General features: G+C 39.1%; 1 protein-coding gene across 2 annotated transcripts in view; it reads left to right on the forward strand.

Annotated features, from left to right (window-relative positions):
• Positions 1-16793, forward strand: part of LOC133570604 (uncharacterized) — a 100462-nt gene extending 83669 nt beyond the window's left edge. The window contains exons 1-3 of one of the 2 annotated variants that reach the window (XM_061923287.2): positions 4161-4526; positions 12450-12908; positions 16208-16790. In XM_061923287.2, the coding sequence (XP_061779271.1) occupies positions 4340-4526; positions 12450-12908; positions 16208-16500 (939 nt within the window). In that variant the 5' untranslated portion in view covers positions 4161-4339 and the 3' untranslated portion in view covers positions 16501-16790. Of the gene's footprint in view, positions 1-4160; positions 4527-12449; positions 12909-16207 lie in introns of those variants that run through there. The other variant, XM_061923288.2, reaches the window with a different exon arrangement.
• The last annotated feature ends 9574 nt before the right edge of the window (positions 16794-26367 follow it).

Raw genomic sequence — 26367 nt, forward strand, 5'->3', positions numbered from 1 at the left:
ATTTTGAAGTTATCGTGCCGTGATTGTACCAGTCCGGCCCACTTGGGAGTAGATTTTTCTCCATGTGGCCCCCATCTAAAATGACTTTGACACCCCTGGACTAAATGTTTAGCTGGATGTAAACATCTAACATACATCTGTTGTTTTTCAGCCACTTACACACAAAGACCCCTTTTATGGTCAGGATGTACACTCCTGACCCAGCACACACACGCAGACAGGGGGTAGGAATATAAAACTGATGGTTTGGCTTCTCCAAGGGAGGAGTGCCTCATCTTTTGACCTGACCTCCTCCATGTCCTGCAACCCTGAATAATGACGCAACTTTTGGCTCAGTAAAGTTAAAGTTAAAGTACCAATGATAGTCACACACACACACACACACACACACACACACACACACACACTCGGTGTAGTGAAATTTGTCCTCTGCATTCGACCCATCCCCTTGTTCACCCCCTGGGAGGTGAGGGGAGCAGTGAGCAGCAGCGGTGCTGCACCCGGGAATCATTTTTGGTGATTTATCCCCCAATTCCAACCCTTGATGTTGAGTGCCAAGCAGGGAGGAAATGGCTCCCATTTTTATAGTTTTTGGTATGACTCGGCTGGGGTTTGAACTCACAACCTTCCAGTCTCAGGGCGGACACTCTAACCACTAGACCACATGACTTCTGTCACACTTCTGCTGTGTAAGAGTTATTAACTTGACTGAAATATGCTATATATGCTATATATTGTGTGTATATGTATGTATATATATATATATATATATATATATATGTATGTGTGGGAAAAAAAATCACAAGACTATTTCATCTCTACAGGCCTGTTTCATGAGGGGGGTACCCTCAATCGTCAGGAGATCTCCAGAAATCTCCTGACGATTGAGGGTACCCCCCTCATGAAACAGGCCTGTAGAGATGAAATAGTCTTGTGATTTTTTTCCCCACACATACATATATTGCGCTCTACTACGGTATCGAGCACTATTTTTTGGATAACCTTATTAAGACATATATATATATATATATATATATATATATATATATATATATATATATATACAAAAGCCAAAAGCAGTGAAATTGTGTAAATGGTAAATAAAAAGAGAATACAAAGATTTGCAAATCTTTTTCAACTTATATTCAATTGAATAGACTGCAAAGACAAGATATTTAACGTTCGAACTGGAAAACATTATTTTTTGAAAATATTAGCTCATTTGGAATTTGATGCCTGCAACATGTTTCAAAAAAGCTGGCACAAGTGGCAAAAAAGAGTGAGAACGTTGTAGAATGCTCATCAAACACATATTTGGAACATCCCACAGGTGAACAGGCTAATTGGGAACAGGTGGGTGCCATGATTGGGTATAAAAGTAGATTCCATGAAATGCTCAGTCATTCACAAACAAGGACGGGGCGAGGGTCACCACTTTGTCAACAAATGCCTGAGCAAATTGTTTAAGAACAACATTTCTCAAGCAGCTATTGCAAGGAATTTAGGGATTTCACCATCTACGGTCCGTAATATGGTAAATGGTAAATGGGTTGTACTTGTATAGCGCTTTTCTACCTTTTTTTTAAGGAACTCAAAGTGCTTTGACACTATTTCCACATTCACCCATTCACACACACAAACACACACTGATGGCGGGAGCTGCCATGCACGGCGCTAACCAGGCCCATCAGGAGCAAGGGTGAAGTGTCTTGCTCAAGGACACAACGGACGTGACTAGGATGGTAGAAGGTGGGGATTGAACCAGGAACCCTCAGATTGCTGGCACAACCACTCTCCCAACTTCGCCACGCCGTCCCCATATCATCAAAGGGTTCAGAGAATCTGGAGAAATCACTGCACGTAAGCCATGATATTACGCACCTTGGATCCCTCAGACGGTACTGCATCAAAAAGCCACATCAGTGTGTAAAGGATATCACCACATGGGCTCAGGAACACTTCAGAAACCCACTGTCAGTAACTACAGTTGGTCGCTACATCTGTAAGTGCAAGTTAAAACTCTACTATGCAAAGCCAAAGCCATTTATCAACAACACCCAGAAACGCTGTCGGCTTCGCTGGGCCTGAGCTCATCTAAGATGGACTGATACAAAGTGGAAAAGTCTTCTGTGGTCTGACGAGTCCACATTTCAAATTGTTTTTGGAAACTGTGGACGTGGTGTCCTCCGGACCAAAGAGGAAAAGAATCATCCGGATTGTTATAGGCGCAAAGTGTAAAAGGCAGCATGTGTGATGGTATGGGGGTGAATTAGTGCCCAAGACATGGGTAACTTACACATCTTAAAGGAGCCATTAATGCTGAAAGGTACATACAGGTTTTGAAACAACACATGTTGCCACCTAAGCAACGTTATCATGGACGCCCCTGCTTATTTCAGCAAGAAGCCAGGTGTTACAACAGTGTGGCTTCATAGTAAAAGAGTGCATGTACTAGACTGGCCTGCCTGTAGTCCAGACATTAAAAATGTGTGGTGCAATATGAAGGCTAAAATATGAGACTTAAGCTGTAAATCAAGCAAGAATGGGAAAGAATTCCACTTCAAAAATGTGTCTCCTCAGTTCCCAAACCTTTACTGAGTGTTGTTAAAAGGAAAGGCCATGTAACACAGTGGTAAAAACTTTTTTGCAATGTGTTGCTGCCATTAAATTTGAGGTTAATGATTATTTGCAAACAAATATATATGTTTCTCAGTGTGAACATGAAATATCTTGTCTTTGCAGTCTATTCAATTGAATATAAGTTGAAAAGGATTTGTTGTATTCTCTTTTTATTTACCATTTACACAACGCGACAACTTCACTGCTTTTGTAGTTTGTATATATAAAAAAAAAAATTCAGTTTATTCTCATACACAACGTAATATTATTAAAATAGTTTGGTATTGATTTTTTCGTTATTATTATCTACCATTCTGTTTTAATATGCAAACAAACAGCAAGTTGTAATGATAGTGCACACTCTGCCACACTTTGTATTTATTTTGCTATGAAAAGCAGCATTTTAATGTTGACTCAAAATATGTTGCATGATAATTACGTGTCTGACATTTAAATTCAAGCAAACGGCCTGAAAATCAGTTGAACATTCAGTGAGTTAAGCTGATTTTAATCACTGATAGACCTCTGTATCCATCCATCCATTTTATACCGCTTGTCCCTGTAATGCAGTGGTCCCCAACCTTTATGTAACTGCGGACCGGTCAACGCTTGAAAATTTGTCCCACGGACCGGGGTGTTATTATTATTATTTTTTATATATATATATTTTTTTTGTCATAAAAAAATACAATCATGTGTGCTAACGGACTGTATCCCTGCAGACTGTATTGATATATATTGATATATAATGTAGGAACCAGAATATTAATAACAGAAAGAAACAACCCTTTTACTCAGTGGCCAAGTGGTTAGAGTGTCCGCCCTGAGATGGGTAGGTTGTGAGTTCAAACCCCAGCCGAGTCATACCAAAGACTATAAAAATGGGAGCCATTACCTCCCTGCTTGGCACTCAGCATCAAGGGTTGGAATTGGGGGTTAAATCACCAAAAATGATTTCCGGGCGCGGCACCGCTGCTGCCCACTGCTCCCCTCACCTCCCAGGTGGTGAACAAAAGGATGGGTCAAATGCAGAGGACACATTTCACCACACCTAGTGTGTGTGTGACTATCATTGCTACTTTAAATTAACTTGTGTGAATGAGTGTGAATGGGGGAGGGAGGTTTTTTGGGTAAGTGTACTAATTGTAAGTGTTTTTTTTTTTTTTTTTTTTTTGGTACCGGTACCGGGCTGCACAAGAATTAGTTGTTTGTTTGTTTTTTAGTACTTGTGCGGCCCGGTACCAATCGATCCACGGACCGGTACCGGGCCGCGGTCCGGTGGTTGGGGACCACTGCTGTAGTGCACTAAATACGCAGTCAATGATTCAAAAGGTGGCCGTGATGACGCATCGTTTCTTTGGCTCTCCTGCGCATGACACATCTCGCGAGAGCAGAGTGGTACCGTCTTGTAACGTCAAGTGTGCGAACTGTCGTGAAAGCACATCGACGGAGAAAGACGTGAGAAGGACGCTAATAAGTCAGTCTGATTATTTGTTCTCCAGTTTGAAATATTTACGTCCTATAAAATACATATTTGATTCTTTATTCAAGGATAAAATGGTCTCGATGTGCTAGAAGCACTTTGCTGCTTCTCGTGCTCGTTTATTGTTAGTTAGCTTAGCTCGCTAGTTAGCTTAGCTTGTTAGCTGCTAACAGAAGTTATCAACACATCGCTAAGTAGAGATCAAGTGTGAGAGTAAAGTGTTGTGATTGTGTGAAAATGTCTACATTACACATGTTGAGAGCGTTGGTGGATCAGCGACTAACTGCTGCCGTTGAAGAAATATTTGTAGTGTTAGAAAGAACGATAGCAGAATACGAGGCGGAACTTTCTAGAACAAAGGAGCAGAACAATCTACTATTGGACGCTGTTTTCAAGAAACATCAAGTTGTGTTACACAGAACAGGTTTGTTGACTTCTTACTCTCACATCTTTACTAACTTTATATTGACTAATAACAAGAAAATGACATTTTAATGTATTATATAATCACAATGACCGCAAACATGTAAGTGTCTTGTTTGCAACTTGCTTTTAGTCAAAATCAAAATCAATAACTAGCTTGTTACTATTTGTATACACACATATACAGGCCTCCAATTGTAACTTTTTAAGGTTAAGGAAAGTGTTACTTTAAAGGAGGCTAGCTAGCTTCAGGTTCAAAATGAAAGTGCAACATCAAATATTGTTCTCCTCCAACAGCATTGTGCTCTTAATCGCACACCGACACTCCATGGAAGTAGAAGCCATTGCAATGAAGTGAAACGAAGAGATCGGCTCCGTTAGCTTGGAGGGAACATTTTCAAAATAAAGTGCATGAAGTCACCGCCATGTCTCCCGAGCCGTACGACTCTAGTGAGCATGAGCAGACGCTGCGGCGCTTCAGTGTTCAGGAAGTAAGCAGTTGCGTAAAATGCATTGATAAATAACGGTTTTTCGGTCATTAAAAATGTAAACGTGTTACTAAACATCTGGAATTTCACCGCTGTGTATCATTATACCGTTTATTGTTACATCCATAGTCCATTAACAAGTAAAAAGTCAAGGGCGGTCACGGCATGTTCTTGCCTTAAATGCCGGTCAATTTTTTCGGGCATTACGGCAAGTCACAAGGGTGGTCACGGAAAATGCCGTGGTTGCCGTGGTTAAATTTGAGGCCTGCATATATATATATATACACATATATAAAGGGACAAGCGGTAGAAAATGTATATATATATATATATATATATATATATATATATATATATATATATATATATATATATATATATATATATATATATATATATATATATATATATACATACATACATACATACATACATACATATATATATATATATATATATATATATATATATATTCATATATATATATATATATATATATATATATATATATATATATATACATATATATATATATATATATATATATATATATATATATATATATATATACATATATATATATATATATATATATATATATATATATATATGTTCTGCCATTGAACAGTCAGAGACCAGGACTTCCTTAAAAGATTTGACAAAATTAACCTTAAAAGATTTGACAAAATTAATTTAGCAAAGGTCACAGGCAAAGTCATGCCCTGTCTATATTAAGCCGGATAACTCCTTAAACAAACAATTATTCAGCTTAAGCCCAGTGTCAGCCACACTAACCCATCGTTTAAGGTTCCCCTCCTTGGATCATTTGTTACACGGGTAAGTGCGTCGTGTATTTCTTGAATGTCCACAACCTCACCCCGTCATATCTTCATATCTTTGGAACTTTAAAAGTATTTGAAAACATGACGTCTTAGAAGGACATACTTTTTAATACTTTTTGGGGAGTTGCTGGTAGATGTGGAACATGTGCAAGTAAGACCTATGCTGACCCACAGCATGTAGCAAATAAAGTAGAGGAATTTAATACAGTTATTTCTGTCAGGAGCTGGAATGCAGCTTAGTGACGAGACCCCAAGGATGCAGAGACGGGAGGCAGACGCTGAGTAAAATAATATTATTTAATACAAACAAAAGGTGCACTCACATGAAGGGAAGAAAAGAACAGAAAACTCAACCACAAAAGGAGTGGGGGAAAACAAAAGAAGGCGAGTGCAGAAGTAAATGCGCAAGAGACGGAACTCATTTTGTGCCGGAAAGAAGACGCGTACGCGAAGCAAAGATCCGAAGCTGTCAGGTTGAAAATCTGGACTGAAATAAGAGACTGATTGGCAACATGGTACAGGTGTGTCCCGTTTGCATATCAGGCAGCTGGTGTGGAAGTCTGTGAACAGCACGAGGAAGTGAAAAATACCAAATATGGGCACAGAACAGGAACTTATATACCACATACAGATAACAAGCACACTTAAGTCCAAAACAGTTACAAAGATGTAACAATTTCCTCACTTTCGGACGAAGATATCAACCGCTATTCTTTCTGGTCGGTGGAACCAATCAGATGTTAGGACCCGCCCACTGACTTTAATGACTGAGTTTGAAAGATAAAATACATTTATGTATTTAATTCCATTTGTAATGAATTATCAAATTTTTAAGTAATTATTTAAAGATGTATTTTTTTCAATCAATCAATTATTTAATTTTGTCCAATTAGACCCTCCATATTTTTGGAACAGCAAGACTTCCGCAATATACTCATTTAGCCTTTTCAAATCAAGAACACACTTATTCCAGAATGCTTATTCACTTTCATTTAAGCTATTTCTAGTTTCTTGTCTAAACTGACATTTTCTGTTTTATATTGTTCAATGTTGTAATGTTTGTATCGTCTCTGGAAAGGCACCTTATAAATAACATTGATTATTATTATTTGTATTATTCTTAAACAGAGGATTTGGTCCTTTCACATCATCTACAACCTTTTTTTCTTCCTGAGAACTACTCATTTTTTGTCATGCTTATTTTCATAGCTTCTTTCAAGCCAAACAAAGGAAATACGATTATTTTGCCAGAGCACATTGGTATCACTACTAGAGGTATTTTGTCAAAAATAAAGGATTTAGCGTTTTATTAATATGACCAGCAACATTTCAATGGTACTATATCAGTGGTTCTTAACCTGGGTTCGATCGAACCCTAGGGGTTCGGTAAGTCGGCCTCGGGGGTTCGGCGGAGCCTCTGCCGCGGAGGTCAAGACACACCCGACTCATCGTGTAAATAAAAGCTTATTATGGATACATCCCAAACAATGTTCCCTCTAATTTTCCATCTGATTCGCAGGTGTGTAATTTGTTGTGAGTTCATGCACTGTGTTGGTTTTGTTCTTTGAACAAGATGATGTTCATGCACGGTTCATTTTGAGCACCAGTAAAAAAAAACACATACCGTATTTTTCGGAGTATAAGTCGCACCTGCCGAAAATGCATAATAAGTAAAAAAATAAGTAAAAAAAACATATATAAGTCGCACTGGAGCCCGGCCAAACTATGAAAAAAACTGCGACTTATAGTCCGAAAAATATGGTAACTTTGTCTTGAATTTGAGAAAAAATATATTTATTTTTCACTGAAGAAGGGTTCTGTGAATGCGCATATGAAACTGGTGCGGTTCAGTATCTCCAACAAGGTTAAGAACCACTGTGCTATATGTTGGACTTTACAATACTGTACTGCCATCTATTGGTGACTTTTGGCTACCGCACGATAAATTGATGTGCAGGCGAGAGGCAGTACCGTATTTTCCGCACCATAAGGCGCCCTGGGTTATAAGCCGCGCCTTCAATGAACGGCATATTTCAAAACTTTGTCCACCTATAAGCCGCCCCGTGTTGTAAGCCGCATCTAACTGCGCTAAAGGAATGTCAAAAAAACAGTCAGATAGGTCAGTCAAACTTTAATAATATATTAAAACCAGCGTGATGTGGGCGCGCATGGAATCGTATATCAACATGGACGAAGCTGCGTGAAAAAAGCCACCCGGCCTCTTCGCGTAAACTTAAACTTACCTTAACCACTCGCTCATCTTTTCTTCATCCATCCCTTCGAGTTAGCTTTTATGATGACGCCGGCTGGAAAGGTCTCTTTTGGCAAGGTCTTCCTTTTGAATATCACCATGGGTGGAAGTTTCTGGCCATTAGCATGGCAAGCTAGAACCACAGTGAAGGGTGACTTCTCATTCCCTGTGGTGCGAATATTCACCGTACGTGCTCCCGTTGTATCCACAGTGCGGTTCACAGGAATATCAGTTGCTGTGAAATAGTAATCCGTGTGCGGATGGAGAGATTGCGTCTTTTCATTTGTGGCTTTTAGGTGCGCCTTATAGTGCGGAAAATACGGTAGCTTAGTTTCACTTTCACATTGCCTATTACCGGTACCTCATTTTTCATTATCACCAGAATAAAACACAGGACCAAAATGTATCAACTTATTGGTGGATAGTACAACAGTATATACATCATTTTAGTTACCGTATTTTCCGCACTATTAGCCGCACTTAAAAACCACAAATTTACTCAAAAGCTGACAGTGCGCTTTATATATGGATTAATATTACGATTCATTTTCATAAAGTTTCGATCTCGCAACTTCGGTAAACAGCCGCCATCTTTTTTCCCGGTAGAACAGGAAGCGCTTCTTCTTCTACGCAAGCAACCGCCAAGGTAAGCACCCGCCCCCATAGAACAGGAAGCGCTTCTTCTTCTACTGTAAGCAACCACCCGCCCGCGTAGAAGAAGAAAAAGCGTGCGGATATCACCGTACGTTTCATTTCCTTTGTGTGTTTACATCTGTAAAGACCACAAAATGGCTCCTACTAAGCGTCAGGGATCCGGTTCATGAAAAGACGCAATCTCTTCATCCGCACACGGATTACCGGTACTATTCCACAGCAACTGATATTCCTGTGAACTGCACTGGATACAACGGGAGCACGTACGGTGAATATTCGCACCACAGGGAATGAGAAGTCATCCTTTACTGTGGTTCTAGCTTGCCATGCTAATGGCCAGAAACTTCCACCCATGGTGATATTCAAAAGGAAGACCTTGCCAAAAGAGACCTTTCCAGCCGGCGTCATCATAAAAGCTAACTCGAAGGGATGGATGAAGAAAAGATGAGCGAGTGGTTAAGGTAAGTTTAAGTTTACGCGAAGAGGCCGGGTGGCTTTTTTCACGCAGCTCTGTCCATGTTGATATACGTATGTTTGTGATTACACATTTGCGTACATTTTGGGAGTGAACAGAGTTGTTAGAACGCTGGTTTTTAATATATTATTAAAGTTTGACTGACCTATCTGACTGTTTTTTTGACATTCCTTTAGCGCAGTTAGATGCGGCTTACAACACGGGGCGGCTTATAGGTGGACAAAGTTTTGAAATATGCCGTTCATTGAAGGCGCGGCTTTTAACCCAGGGCGCCTTATGGTGCGGAAAATACGGTATGTTTATAAAGTCAGTAAATATGTCCCTGGACACATGAGGACTTTGAATATGACCAATGTATGATCCTGTAACTACTTGGTATCAGATTGATACCCAAATTTGTGGTATCATCCAAAACTAATGTTAAGTATCAAACAACAGAAGAATAAGTGATTATTACATTTTAACAGAAGTGTAGATAGAACATGTTGAAACAGAAAATAAGCAGATATTAACAGTAAATGAACAAGTAGATTAATAATCAATTTTCGACCACTTGTTCTTAATAACAGGGGACGGCGTGGCGAAGTTGTGAGAGTGGCCGTGCCAGCATTCTGAGGTTTACTGGTTCAATCCCCACCTTCTACCATTCTAGTCACGTCCATTGTGTCCTTGAGCAAGACACTTCACCCTTGCTCCTGATGGGTCCTGGTTAGCGCCGTGCATGGCAGCTCCCGCCATCAGTGTGTGAATGTGTGTGTGAATGGGTGAATGTGGAAATAGTGTCAAAAAGCTTTGAGTTCCTTAAAAAGGTAGAAAAGCGCTATAAAAGTACAATCAATCAATCAATCAATCAATGTTCTTTTATAAAGCCCTAAATCACAAGTGTCTCAAAGGGCTGCACAAGCCACAACGACATCCTCGGTACAAAGCCCACATAAGGGCAAGGAAAAACTCACCCCAGTGGGGGTTTAAGTACAACCCATTTACCATTTACCATTTAATAATATTGACAAAATAATATAATATAAATGACACAATATGTTACTGCATATGTCAGCGGACTAAACTGGGAGCTTTTGTTTGTTAACTTCCTAATAAAAGACAAGTTGTCTAGTCCGTTCACTATTTTATTTAAGGACTAAATTGCAATAATAAACATATGTTTAATGTACCCTAAGATTTGTTGTTAAAATAAAGCCAATAATGCACTTTTTTGTGGTCCTTTCTATTTAGAAAAGTATCAAAAAGTTCGGAAAAGTATTGAAATACATTTTGGTACAGGTCCCGGTACCAAAATATTGGTATTGGGACAACACTAGTAAGAACAGAATTTGTCGGTTGATTCTTTGACTACCTTAGTAGTAATTTTTTCACTGGAGAGATTAGTCTCTACGATGCAGCCAAGATAGGTAATCTCATTGTTGTTTGTTATAATATTGTCACCCACTTTGACTGTGAAGTTATCTACTTTTCTGAGGTTAGGAATTGACCCAAAAACCTGTGTACTTGCAAGTACCAGGCGAGTCTTAATTTGCCAGTTTGTCATTGAAAGCCTTGCTAGTCTAGGTCTTAAAGTTAAAGTAAAGTTAAAGTTAAAGTACCAATGATTGTCACACACACACTAGGTGTGGTGAAATGTGTCCTCTGCATTTGACCCATCCCCTTGTTCACACCCTGGGATGTGAGGGGAGCAGTGGGCAGCAGCGGTGCCGCGCCCGGGAATCATTTTTGGTGATTTAACCCCCAATTCCAACCCTTGATGCTGAGTGCCAAGCAGGGAGGTAATGGGTCCCATTTTTATAGTCTTTGGTATGACTCGGCCGGGGTTTGAACTCACAACCTACCTATCTCAGGGCGGACACTCTAACCACTAGGCCACTGAGTAGGTGAGGATTGTAGCTTTGCTTGTTTTGTGGTCGTCAGCCTCAGTTCTATGTTCTTTATGGGTACAGAAAATCATTGAATGATCACTTAAGCTGCATACAGTAGTTCCACTTGTGCTGATCTTAGACTGGTCAGAAGTAACAACGAGGACTATGAAGGTTTAAAGGGACTCACTCACCCTGGTAGTTTGCTTAATGAGCTAAGTGAGACAATGTTGGTGGCACAGCTTAGTGAAGGTTTTAAAAATGGGTGCATCCTTTCAGGACATATCTGTGTTCCAGTCCCCAAGAAGATGTAAGCCTGTATCAACATGTTTACACAAAACTCACACACTCACCAAATACATTTTACACTGTAATCACATCTAATTAGTTATCATTTAACTTCCTGATTCTGACTTACATGCAACAATAAGTGAAAGTAAACATTTATTTTCAATAGCCAAAGTAGTCAACACTTGATTTATTAAAAGAACATAAAGAACATAAAGGTGACTGACTTTCCTTCAGCGTGTTGTAGATTTTCTCCAATTCCTAAAGAGGAATTGTTGATGGAGATACTCCATAAAACAGCACATAGTAAAACATGTTTTTGTTAAAAGTTCCTTTTGGCCCAGCCAACAAAATGGCCACCCAAAAGTATTCTGCATGATAACAAAAACATACCATGAATGTTTTAATAAGTGATTTTGGAATTAGATTTGTTTTATTTCCATGATATTTAAGTTATGGTAATGACGGCGTGGCGAAGTTGGTAGAGTGGCCGTGCCAACAATCGGAGGGTTGCTGGTTACTGGGGTTCAATCCCCACCTTCTACCATCCTAGTCATGTCCGTTGTGTCCTTGGGCAAGACACTTCACCCCTTGCTCCTGATGGCTGCTGGTTAGCGCCTTGCATGGCAGCTCCCGCCATCAGTGTGTGAATGTGTGTGTGAATGTGGAAATACTGTCAAAGCGCTTTGAGTACCTTGAAGGTAGAAAAGCGCTGTACAAGTATAACCCATTTATTATTTATCATTTGACAATCTCAATATTTACACACTTTACATCAGTGAGTGTAAAGTTAAGAATGCCTCAATCAATGCTGCCTCGTACTTATAAAACTTTTCAAATTGACCCCCATCAAATGTCCAAGTCTGTTTTTGTACTCACTGTACCACTTTTTAATACATTTTAGGACAAAAGGTGGTATTTCCTGTTTTTATTGGTTGTTTTGCTACACACTTTTAACACAACACACAAAAGAACACAAATAATGTAATTGTGTTAACAGTGTCAGTCCAAAACTATTTCTATTCTCTCTGTATCTTATTTACTTATTTACCCAACAGATGTCCAGCAGCCCCCCCACGTTATAGAGGAAGAGGAGGATCCACAGACCACCCAAATTAAAGAGGAAGAGGCGGATCCACAGCCCACCCACATGAAAGAGGAAGAGGAGGATCCACAGCCCACCCACATGAAAGTGGAAGAAGAGGATCAACAGCCCACCCACATGAAAGAGGAAGAAGATGATCCACAGCACACGCACATTAAAGTGGAAGAGGAGGATCCACAGCCCACCTACATGAAAGAGGAAGAGGAGGATCCACACATGAAAGAGGAAGAGGAGGATCCCCATATGAAAGAGGAAGAGGAGGATCCACACATGAAAGAGGAAGAGGAGGGAGAGTGTGTTGTAGAGCAGGAGGAGGATGATGTCAGCAAGTTTCCACTGACTGTTGTCTCTGTGAAGACTAAAGAGCATGAAGACAAAGCACCTGAGTCCTCACAGCTTCATCACAGTCCAAGTAAGCACATATCATTTTATTCTCAGGGCATTCAATCCATCACAAATGGACTGTTCACTTTGTCTTAGAAGACTCATCCAAGTAGGCTTCATCACTTCATGCTCATACACTTCAAGTCTTAAATCTAATCATTGGAATTTAGAGGGGAACTGCACTTTTTGGGGGAATTTTTTCTATCGTTCACAATCATTATAAAAGACATGACGATGGATATATATTGTTTCAAAATCACATTCTAACTCATAAATGTAAATAAAAGTCCACTTGCAATGAAGCCAATGGGAGGTTCTCTATAACCATCCAAAAAGTGCCAACAATACTCCATTTGCATTTTGTGGCTTGAATAGCAAGCAAGTATTAGTGATATTGTTATTATAAGTGCTAACGCAGACAAACTATTTATAGCTTGTGTGTCTATGTTGACATCAGCGGCTGGTGAGCTCCTTCCTCACCTCGTTACTGGTGAAAGATTATTCCAGATCATGAATCGTGCCTCTCACCTGGATAGTAAAAGGATGAGGTCGTACTCTGACAAGTTGGTATCGTTTGTCAGCCAATTTAGACCCGAACGACCTAAAAAGACGCTTGACGTCACCCCCCTTTTCCGTTCGAGGATTATGAGTAATTCTTCATCTAAACGGTAATATAACTAGATTCTATCAGTCTGCATCATAGTGACAGCAGACCTTGTACAGTAAGTGATGTTTTATTATGTTTGTTGGCTCTCAGGAAGTCTGCAGTGTGTAATATTCAGTGATGTTAAATAAAAAAAGCGAACGTTGTGATGCGTTTTTAAAATTATTGCGCTAATGAGCAAAAATATGTAAATATTACATCTTTTAAAAAATGCCCCTGTTACTAAATGACATAAATACCTACTGCATGTACATAAAACCTTAATGGAGGTGTTTGGATGTTTTTAAGTTCTTTATAGGCAGAATAGTGCAACTCTAATATCCTCTATTGTAAGCAGACTTTTGATCGTATTTATTTACTATTTATAATGCATAACAAAGAAAAAATGTGTGTTCTTGATAGGCAAAATACATTTAAAAAGTGTGGTTCCCTTTTAAGTGAAAAGAAGTAAACGAGACAGTTGATGTTCCTCTCAGTTTGTAACAATGTGTGATTGATTGATTGATTGATTGAAGGAGTTATGAGAAGTTTGCATAGGAAAGGCTACACTTTCATGACGGTACACATTCACTGCTACAAAAAAGCCTGAGATGGTTTCAGTTGAAATATTTTTTTAAACTCTCACAGAACACAGTACTATGTAGAAAGTAGACAAAATACTGCAAGAAAGTCAATGAAAATAAAATAAAAGTAAAAGGATTTGTAAATTCCTAGTTACGAGTAGCCGCAACCTGTAATGTCTTTTCAGAGCAACTTTGAAGTAAGTAAGGGATTTACACTCCTTTATGGCTATTGATAGGGAGTTCCACATGTTGGTGGTATAGCAGGCAAACTAATTGGAACATGTTTTGGAGTGAGATCTGGGTTGAATATGACTTGTACAACTACCTCTGGTGTTGTAATGGTGAATATATTTTGAAGTATCTAGACAGGTACATGGGTATGTTAGTGGTTTGGTGTATCTTGTACACCAGACCAACTGCAAGAAGATGTACTCTGTCACCTACCAAGAGCCTCCCCACGTTAAGGAAAGGTGAGATGGACGGTTGAGTAGAAGCCCAATCATTTTGTTTTGGACTGTCTGGAGTTTGTTTTTCAGAGCTTTTAAGGCGTCACGGTACTAAATATGAACTCTGTACTCAAAGTGATGTTAAATGAGTGCTTGTGTTAGAGTCTTAAGTGCAATACTACCCGTAATAGTAGTACTACTATGTAAGAACATAATTTGTCGGTTGATTCTTTGACTACCTTAGTAGTCATTTTTTCACTGGAGAGATTAGTCTCTATGATGCAGCCAAAATTGGTAATCTCATTTTTGTTTGTTATAATATTGTCACCCACTTTGACTGGGAAGTTATTTACTTTTCTGAGGTTAGGAATTGACCCATAAACCTGTGTACTTGCAAGTACCAGGCGAGTCTTAATGTGCCAGTTTGTCATTGAAAGCCTTGCTAGTCTAGGTCTTAAGGATTGTAACTTCGCTTGTTTTGTGGTCGTCAGCCTCGGAATGATCACTTAAGCCACATACAGTAGTTCCACATGTGGTGATCTTAGACTGGTCAGAAGTAACAACGAGGTTTATGAAGGTTTAAAAGGACTTACTCACCCTGGTAGTTTGCTTAATGAGCTAAGTGAGACAATGTTGGTGGCACAGCTTAGTGAAGGTTTTAAAAATGGGTGCATCCTTTCGGGACATATCTGTGTTCCAGTCCCCAAGAAGATGTAAACCTATATCAACATGTTTACACAAAACTCACACACTCACCAAAACATTTTATAATGTAATCACATCTAATTAGTTATCATTTCACTTCTTGATTGTGACTTACATGTAACAATAAGGGAATGTAAACATTTATTTTCAATAGCCAAAGTAGTCAACACTTGATTTATTAAAAGAACATAAAGGTGACTGACTTTCCTTCAGCGTGTTGTAGATGGTCTCCAATTCCTAAAGAGGAATTTTTGATGGAGATACTCCATAAAACACCACATACTACCATGAATTGATTTAAGTGGACCCCGACTTAAACAAGTTGAAAAACTTATTCGGGTGTTACCATTTAGTGGTCAATTGTACGGAATATGTACTGTACTGTGCAATCTACTAATACAAGTCTCAATCAATCTCTCAAAAGTAAAACATGTTTTTGGTAAAAGTTTCTTTTGGTCCAACCAACAAAATAACCACAAAAAAGTATTCTGCATGATGACAAAAACATACCATGAATGTTATTTTTAAGTGATTTTGGAATTATTTTTTTTTATTTCCATGATATTGAAGTTATGGTAATGACTTTGTCATTAAAAGATTATGGTTAAGTTTAGAGATAAAGAGTAGGTGTAATGGACCGTATACAGAATAAAATATTTACACTATTTACATCAGTGAAGTTCAAAATGCCTCAATCAGTGCTGCCTCGTAGTTATAAAAACTTTTCAAATTGCCCCTTATCCTATTTCCAAGTCTGTTTCGGTACTCACTGTGCCACTTTTGAATTGATTTTAGGAAAAAATGAGGTATTTCCCGTGTTTTTATTAGTTGTTTTGCTACACACTTTTAACCCAACACACGGAAGAACACAAATAATGTCATTGTGTTAACAGTGTCAGTCCAAAACTATTTCTCTTCTCTCTTTATCTTATTTACATTTACCCAACAGACATCCAGCAGCCCCCTCACATGAACGAGGAAGAGGAGGATCCACAGCCCACCCACATGAAAGAGGAAGAGGAGGATCCACTCATGAAAGAGGAAGATGAGGGAGAGTGTGTTGTAGGGCAGGAGGAGGATGATGTCAGCAAGTTTCCACTGACTGTTGTCTCTGTGAAGACTGAAGAGCATGAAGACAAAGCACCTGAGTCCTCACAGCTTCATCACAGTCCAAGTAAGCACATATCATTTTATTCTCAGGGCATTCAATCCATCACAACTGGACTGTTCACTTTGTCTTAGAAGACTCATCCAAGAAGGCTTCATCACTTCATGCTCATACACTTCAAGTCTTAAATCTAATCCTTGGAATTTAGAGGGGAACTGCACTTTTTTGGGGAATTTTTTCTATCGTTCACAATCATTATAAAAGACATGATGGTGGATATAGTTAAAAAAAAAAAATCACATTCTAACTAGGGCTACTATGGCTTTTTATTATTATGTGGATATGTTTAGGCCATGTCACAATACACCATATATATGTGGATATGTTTAGGCCATGTCACGATACACCATATATATGTGGATATGTTTAGGCCATGTCAGGATACACCATATATATGTGGATATGTTTAGTCCATATCACAATACACCATATATATGTGGATATGTTTAGGCCATGTCACGATACACCATATACAAACCCTGTTTCCATATGAGTTGGGAAATTGTGTTAGATGTAAATATAAACGGAATACAATGATTTGCAAATGATTTTCAACCCATATTCAGTTGAATATGCTACAAAGACAACATATTTGATGTTCAAACTGATAAACTTTTTTTTTTTTTTTGCAAATAATCATTAACTTTAGAATTTGATGCCAGCAACACGTGACAAAGAAGTTGGGAAAGGTGGCAATAAATACTGATAAAGTTGAGGAATGCTCATCAAACACTTATTTGGAATATCCCACAGGTTTGCAGGCTAATTGGGAACAGGTGGGTGCCATTATTGGGTATAAAAACAGCTTCCCAAAAAATGCTCAGTCTTTCACAAGAAAGGATGGGGCGAGGTACACCCTTTTGTCCACAACTGCGTGAGCAAATAGTCAAACAGTTTAATAACAACGTTTCTCAAAGTGCAATTGCAAGAAATTGAGGGATTTCAACATCTACGGTCCATAATATCATCAAAAGGTTCAGAGAATCTGGAGAAATCACTCCACGTAAGCGACATGGCCGGAAACCAAAATTGAATGACCGTGACCTTCGATCCCTCAGACGGCACTGGATCAACAAGCGACATCAATCTCTAAAGGATATCACCACATAGGCTCAGGAACACTTCAGAAATCACTGTCACTAAATACAGTTGGTCGCTACATCTGTAAGTGCAAGTTAAAGCTCTACTCTGCAAAGCGAAAGCCATTTATCAACAACATCCAGAAACGCCGCCGGCTTCTCTGGGCCTGAGATTATCTAAGATGGACTGATGCAAAGTGGAAAAGTGTTCTGTGGTCTGACGAGTCCACATTTCAAATTGTTTTCTGAAATATTCGACATCGTGTCATCCGGACCAAAGGGGAAGCAAACCATTCAGACTGTTATCGACACAAAGTTCAAAAGCCAGCATCTGTGATGGTATGGGGGTGTATTAGTGCCCAAGGCATGGGTAACTTACACATATGTGAAGGCACCATTAATGCTGAAAGGTACATACAGGTTTTGGAACAACATATGCTGCCATCTAAGCACCGTCTTTTTCATAGACGCCCCTGCTTATTTCAGCAAGACAATGCCAAGCCACATTCAGCACGTGTTACAACAGCGTGGTTTCGTAAAAAAAAAAAGAGTGCGGGTAATTTCCTGGCCCGCCTGCAGTCCAGACCTGTCTGCAATCGAAAATGTGTGGCGCATTATGAAGCGTAAAATACGACAGCGGAGACCCCGGACTGTTGAACGACTGAAGCTCTACATAAAACAAGAATGGGAAATAATTCCACTTTCAAAGCTTCAACAATTAGTTTCCTCAGTTCCCAATCGTTTGAGTGTTGTTAAAAGAAAAGGTGATGTAACACAGTGGTGAACATGCCCTTTCCCAACTAATTTGGCACGTGTTGCAGCCATGAACTTCTAAGTTAATTATTGTTTGCAAAAAAAAAATAAAGTTTATTAGTTTGAACATCAAATATGTTGTCTTTGTAGTGCATTCAAGTGAATATGGGTTGAAAAGGATTTGCAAATCATTGTATTCCGTTTATATTTACATCTAACACAATTTCCCAACTCATATGGAAACGGGGTTTGTATATGTGGATATGTTTAGTCCATGTCACGATACACCATATATATGTGGATATGTTTAGGCCATGTCACGATACACCATGTACCGTATTTTCCGCACTATAAGCCGCCCCGGGTTATTAGCCGCACCTTCAATGAATGGCATATTTCAAAACTTTGTCCACCTATAAGCCGCCCCGGACTATAAGCCGCGCCTACGCTGCGCTAAAGGGAATGTCAAAAAAACAGTCAGATAGGTCAGTCAAACTTTAATAATATATTAAAAACCAGCGTTCTAACAACTCTGTCCCAAAATGTACGCAAATGTGCAATCACAAACATAGTCAAATTCAAAATAGTGCAGAGCAATAGCAACATAATGTTGCTCGAACGTTAATGTCACAACACACAAAATAAACATAGCACTCACTTTCTGAAGTTATTCTTCATTCGTAAATCCTTCGAATTCTTCGTCTTCGGTGTCCGAATTGAAAAGTTGGGCAAATGTGGGATCCAAAATGGCCGGTTCCGTCTCGTCGAAGTCATCGGAGTCAGTGTCACTGTTGTCCAGCAGTTCTGTGAATCCTGCCTTCCGGAAAGCTCGGACCACAGTTGTGACCGAAATATCTGCCCAGGCATTTACGATCCACTGGCAGATGTTGGCGTATGTCGTCCGGCGCCGTCTGCCTGTCTTAGTGAAGGTGTGTTCGCCTTCGGTCATCCATTGTTCCCACGCCGTTCGCAGTCGTGATTTGAATACCCTGTTGACACCAATATCCAGCGGTTGGAGTTCTTTGGTTAATCCACCCAGAATGACGGCGAGTGTTGTATTTGTGTGCTTCACTTATTTTTTGACACCATCTGTGATGTGGGCGCGCATAGAGTCGTATATCAACATGGACGGAGCTGTGTGAAAAAAGCCACCCGGCCTCTTCGCGTAAACTTCCCTTAACCACTCGCTCATCTTTTCTTCATCCATCCATCCCTTCGAGTTAGCTTTTATGATGACGCCGGCTGGAAAGGTCTCTTTTGGCAAGGTCTTCCTTTTGAATATCACCATGGGTGGAAGTTTCAGGCCATTAGCATGGCAAGCTAGAACCACAGTGAAGGACGACTTCTCATTCCCTGTGGTGCGAATATTCACCGTACGTGCTCCCGTTGTATCCACAGTACCCACAGTGCGGTTCACAGGAATATCAGTTGCTGTGAAATAGTAATCCGTGTGAGGATGGAGAGATTGCGTCTTTTCATGAACCGGATTCTTGTCGCTTAGTAGGAGCCATTTTGTGGTCTTTACAGATGTAAACAGGAAATGAAACGTACGGTAATATCCGCGCGCTTTTTCTTCTTCTACGCGGGCGGGTGGTTGCTTACAGTAGAAGAAGAAGCGCTTCCTGTTCTATGGGGGCGGGTGCTTACCTTGGCGGTTGCTTGCGTAGAAGAAGAAGCGCTTCCTGTTCTACCGGGAAAAAAGATGGCGGCTGTTTACCGAAGTTGCGAGATCGAAACTTTATGAAAATGAATCTTAATATTTATCCATATATAAAGCGCACCGGGTTAAAAGCCGCACTGTCAGCTTTTGAGTAAATTTGTGGTTTTTAGGTGCGGCTAATGGTGCGGAAAATACGGTATATGTGGATATGTTTAGGCCATGTCACGATACACCATATATATGTGGATATGTTTAGGCCATGTCACGATACACCAAATATATGTGGATATGTTTAGTCCATGTCACGATACACCATACAGGTAAAAGCCAGTAAATTAGAATATTTTGAAAAGCTTGATTTATTTCAGTAATTGCATTCAAAAGGTGTAACTTGTACATTATATTTATTCATTGCACACAGACTGATGCATTCAAATGTTTATTTCATTTAATTTTGATGATTTGAAGTGGCAACAAATGAAAATCCAAAATTCCGTGTGTCACAAAATTAGAATATTACTTAAGGCTAATACAAAAAAGGGATTTTTAGAAATGTTGGCCAACTGAAAAGTATGAAAATGAAAAATATGAGCATGTCCAATACTCAATACTTGGTTGGAGCTCCTTTTGCCTCAATTACTGCATTAATGCGGCGTGGCATGGAGTCGATGAGTTTCTGGCACTGCTCAGGTGTTATGAGAGCCCAGGTTGCTCTGATAGTGGCCTTCAACCAGCAGATGACATGGCACCCCAAACCATCACTGATGGTGGAAACTTTACACTAGACTTCAGGCAACGTGGATCCTGTGCCTCTCCTGTCTTCCTCCAGACGCTGGGACCTCGATTTCCAAAGGAAATGCAAAATGTGCATGGTTGGGTGATGGTTTGGGGTGCCATGTCATCTGCTGGTGTCGGTCCACTCTGTTTCCTGAGATCCAGGGTCAACGCAGCCGTCTACCAGCAAGTTTTAGAGCACTTCATGCTTCCTGCTGCTGACCTGCTCTATGGAGATGGAGATTTCAAGTTCCAACAGGACTTGGCGCCTGCACACAGCGCAAAATCTACCCGTGCCTGGTTTACGGACCATGGTATTTCTGTTCTAAATTGGCCCGCCAACTCCCCTGACCTTAGCCCCATAGAAAATCTGTGGGGTATTGTGAAAAGGAAGATGCAGAATGCCAGACCCAAAAACGCAGAAGAGTTGAAGGCCACTATCAGAGCAACCTGGGCTCTCATAACACCTGAGCAGTGCCAGAAACTCATCGACTCCATGCCACGCCGCATTAACGCAGTAATTGAGGCAAAAGGAGCTCCAACCAAGTATTGAGTATTGTACATGCTCATATTTTTCATTTTCATACTTTTCAGTTGGCCAACATTTCTAAAAATCCCTTTTTTGTATTAGCCTTAAGTAATATTCTAATTTTGTGACACACGGAATTTTGGATTTTCATTTGTTGCCACTTCAAATCATCAAAATTAAATGAAATAAACATTTGAATGCATCAGTCTGTGTGCAATGAATAAATATAATGTACAAGTTACACCTTTTGAATGCAATTACTGAAATAAATCAAGTTTTTCAAAATATTCTAATTTACTGGCTTTTACCTGTATATATGTGGATATGTTTAGTCCATGTCACGATACACCATATATATGTGGATATTTTGCCTTAGCCTTGAATGAACACTTGATGCATATAATCACAGCAGTATGATGATTCTATGTGTCTACATTAAAACATTATTCTTCATACTGCATTAATATATGCTACTTTTAAACTTTCATGCAGAGAGGGAAATCACAACTAAGTCAATTTAGCAAAAGTGTATTTATTACAGAGTTATTAAGCAGTGGCACAAACATTCATGTCATTTAAAAACAGAAAATGCAGGATTGTCAGAGACATTTTAAAACAAGCTATTAGTGCACTTTTGTGCATGATGACACTAAGATGACATATTTAGACGTAGACTTAGACTTCCTTTTTATTGTCATTCAAATGTGAACTTTACAGCACAGATAAGAACGAAATTTCGTTACATAAGCTCATGGTAGTGCAGGATAAAAAAGCAATACGGTGCATATATAAATAAATAAATAGATTACTGTACAGATAAACATATTGCACTTTTTCACATCCGTCCACGGGGAGTGGACTTATGTTAAGGGGATAATTTAATTATGATGCGTTCAAGAGTCTTACGGCCTGATGGAAGAAGCTGTTACAGAACCTGCGGAACCTCTTTCTAGAGTCCAGCAGTGAAAACAGTCCTTGGTGGGGGTGGGAGGAGTCTTTGCAGATTTTCTGAGCCCTGGTCAGGCAGCGGCTTTTTGCGATCTCCTGGATAGGAGGAAGAGGAGTCCTGATGATCTTTTCCGCCGTCCTCACCACTCTCTGGAGAGACTTCCAGTCTGTGGCATTGCAGGCTCCAGTCCAGACAGAGATGCTGTTGGTCAGCAGGCTCTCTATAGTGCCTCTGTAGAATGTGCTGAGAATGGGGAGGTGCTCTTTTCGTCCGACGCAAAAAGTGCATGCGCTGCTGAGCTCTTTTTACAAGTCACATAGTCACATATCACATATTAAAACAACACTAAATTAAAGTGCACTTTTTGTACAGAATGCCACTACAGTAGTTTAAAACAAATAAAGTGCACGTTGGTGCATGATGTCACACAAGATATTTCAATAAGTGTCAAATAAAAATGAGCTGCATTATAGGAAATCAAATAGTGTATGTCCTTCACTATGTGGTAGGTTCCTGCGGACGTTATCTCCTTCTGTTGTTGACTATTTGTTTCATACGGTGTTGATGTGGAAATGGTTGCTTGGGCATTTTGTGGGTGTGGCACTAAACGGAGATGTTGACATGCAGAGTTTCAAGCACTCTTCATTCTCTAGCGGGTGACTTTTAAAATGATGCTACATTAGCAGTGCTGCTACTTTTTGTAGCAACGCTTTTGCCGCATACTTGTTCACCATCTACCCGTTTGAAGCCAAACCACCGCCAGATGATGGACCCCCTGCTGTTTGTCTCGGGAATTAATTCTTCCTTCATTTGTTACCAGATTGGCACCTTCTTTCTCTCGTATTACCACTAGCACCACAGCTAACGTTACCATGCCGCTACCTGTCTGCTCCGTGAGAGCGTATGACGTTGCACACGTGACAGTATGTGACGTATGTAAGAAGGTGCGCTTGTTTTATGTCTCTGTGAGAAGGAGAGACAAGAAAGAGTGAGAAGAGCCTGTAGTGTAATGCCTGCAGCTAAAAGCAACTGTGTGAGAACGTATACTCCAATATCACCATATAGTCAATTTCTATATCGCACAGAGACAAACCCACAATATATCCAGTGTATTCCATGCATCACCCAGCCCTAATTCTAACTCATAAATGTAAATAAAAGTCCACTTGCAATGGAGCCAATGGGAGGTCCTCTATAACCATCCAAAATACACCAACAATACTCCATTTGCATTTTGTGGCTTGAATGTCCACCAAGTGTTAGTTGAGTTGAGTTTGAGTTTATCTGGAACATGCAAGCATACAACATGATACATCACACATGCATGCATACAACATGATACATCACACATGCATGCATACAACATGATACATCACACATGCATGCATACAACATGATACATGACACATGCATGCATACAACATGATGCATCACACGTGCATGCATACAACATGATACATCACACATGCATGCATACAACATGATACATCACACATGTATGCATACAACATGATACATCACACATGCATGCATACAACATGATACATCACACATGTATGCATACAAAATGATACATCACGCATGCATGCATACAACATGATACATCACACATGCATGCATACAACATGATACATCACACATGCATGCATACAACATGATACATCACACATGCATGCATACAACATGATACATCACACATGCATGCATACAACATGATACATCACACATGCATGCATACAGCATGATACATCACACATGCATGCATACAAGCTCTATATCCAACATGATGTATTATTATAACTGATCTTTTTTGTAACACAGTTAATGAATGAAGTGTACTTGTGTAGTTATTTCCCATATTTCTACACAATAAGTCAGATATGTAACACTAGTGAGCAGTAGAGAATATGAAGTCATTATTCATCAATTATTATACCTAGACATGTGGTTTCATTTACTCTTTGAATTTCTATTCCGTCTATATGTGTTTGTGTTTGACTTTCTCTTCTACTGTTACCAAATAGCATTATTTTACTTTTACTGAGATTCAAATATTGTCAAAGCATCTTTTTAATGCGTTCATTTCTTCTGTTATTATTTGTATTATCTTCTGTGTGTTCTCTCCTGAACAAAACACTGTTGTATCATCTGCAAATAATACTAACTTTAAATCTTTTGTAACTTTACAAATGTCATTTATATAGAGATTGAATAATTGAGGTCCTAGTATTGATCCCTGAGGTACACCACAGGATATATTTAGTGTTGTAGAAGTGTGTTGGCCTAGCTTCACGTATTGTTTCCTGTTGGTTAAATAACTTCTTATCCAGTTTAAGACCAACCCTCTGATGCCATATCCTTCTAGTTTTTTGATGAAAATATTGTGATTAATTGTGTCAAATGCTTTAGTTAGATCCAACAACACTGCTGCTGCACATTTTTTACTATCTATTGCATTGCTCATTTCTTCTGTCATTTCAATGAAAGCCATCAAAGTTGAAATATTAGCTGTGTATCCATATTGGTTCTCTTCTAGTATTCTGTGTTTGTTTGTGAAACTCTCTAATCTGTTATTGGACACTTTTTCAATGATTTTAGAAAACTGTGGAAGTAAAGAAACAGGTCTATAATTTGTAAATTGGTGTTTGTCTCCAGTCTTATAAATTGGTGCAACTTTAGCTATTTTCATTTAGTTTGGGTATTTGAAATGATAGGTTACTAATATACATGAATGGTCCTGAGATCTCTTCTAGAACCTTTTTTATGGTTTCCATATCAATTCCATTACAATCAGTTGAAGTCTTAGATTACAGGATTATAACTATTTCCTCCTGTGTCACATTACTGAGGAACATGGGGTTGGGATTTGGCTCTATGGTATCATTATAGTCCTCAATTGAAACTGGGTCTGGAATCCTTTCCTCCAATTTTGGTCCAATATTTATTATAAGTAATTATTGAAGCTTTCAACTACTTTCTTTATGTTGTCATTATTTGTGTTTCTGTCTAAGAAGTATTGGGGGTAATCCCCCCAAATATAAGCTTTGGCTTCAGCCTATTCCTTTTTCCGTCATTCTTTTTCTTTTCTTTTTGTGTGTAAATGTGTATGATTGTTAAATATGTATCATCTGTACTGTTAAACTGGTCACACAGAATGGTTGATGGTTGATTATATGATGGAAATAAACTTATTTCATTAAAATAAACATATGGGACGCAGGTTGTCTTACGTCAGCACCAGAAGTGGTCAAATCAGCTGCTCACCTGGCAGGTTTTTTGGGGATGAATAGGGAAGTCCTTCTTTAGCTGCCGTCTTGTTTTATCATATATTGCTGCCTTTGCACCTGTCAATATTCACTTTTGTATGCACATTAAATCAACAACAAATCTTGACTTTGGAGCAATGTTCACAGACTCTAGTATTTGGCTCTCTATTAGATGTGACAGTGCCTACCTCTTTAGGACCACCCTTTCTAGATATATAAAGATGTGTATTTACAACATTAATATATACATACTATGCAAATATAAAAACGGTAAGCTTTTAGTTCATTTTAATAAGTTTTGTTTTAAATGTTTGTTTGTAATTGGTTTTTAATCTTCATTATTTACTTCAAGTTATTACAGTATGTCTCTATATACATATTTATGTTATACATTTTGGCCAAAGGAGGCACATTTCAATTTCTTACTCACACTTGTTATTACATATGTTGACCAGAGGGGGATGAATAGGGAAGTCCTTCTTTAGTCCTTCTTTAGCTGCCGTCTTGTTTTATCATATATTGCTGCCTTTGCACCTGTCAATGCACATTAAATCAACAAAAAATCCTGACTTTGGAGCAATATTCACGGACTCTAGTATTTGGCTCGCTATTAGATGCAATGTTATTGGGACCATGATTTTTGTCATGACTTGTTCACACCTCCTCATATGGAAGATACTTTTCCTTCTTCATGTCTCAAGAAGGGTAGAAATACAAGAAGAAATACATGAATGCATACAGTGGAGTGCGGGGAGCCCTAGAGGTAGTTGTAAGGTGTCTCCAGCTAAATGACAGATAGTTTACAGCAATGGACCCTCACTGGGTCCATTTGTACACTCTCAGTTACTTTCTTTCTTTCTTTAGTTGATTTGGAACAAGAACACACTTACAGCATAATACATCACACACTTTCATATCATTTCACTTTACA

This window comes from Nerophis lumbriciformis, linkage group LG28 (genome assembly GCF_033978685.3).
Source record: "Nerophis lumbriciformis linkage group LG28, RoL_Nlum_v2.1, whole genome shotgun sequence".
NCBI classification, from domain to species: domain Eukaryota; kingdom Metazoa; phylum Chordata; class Actinopteri; order Syngnathiformes; family Syngnathidae; genus Nerophis; species Nerophis lumbriciformis.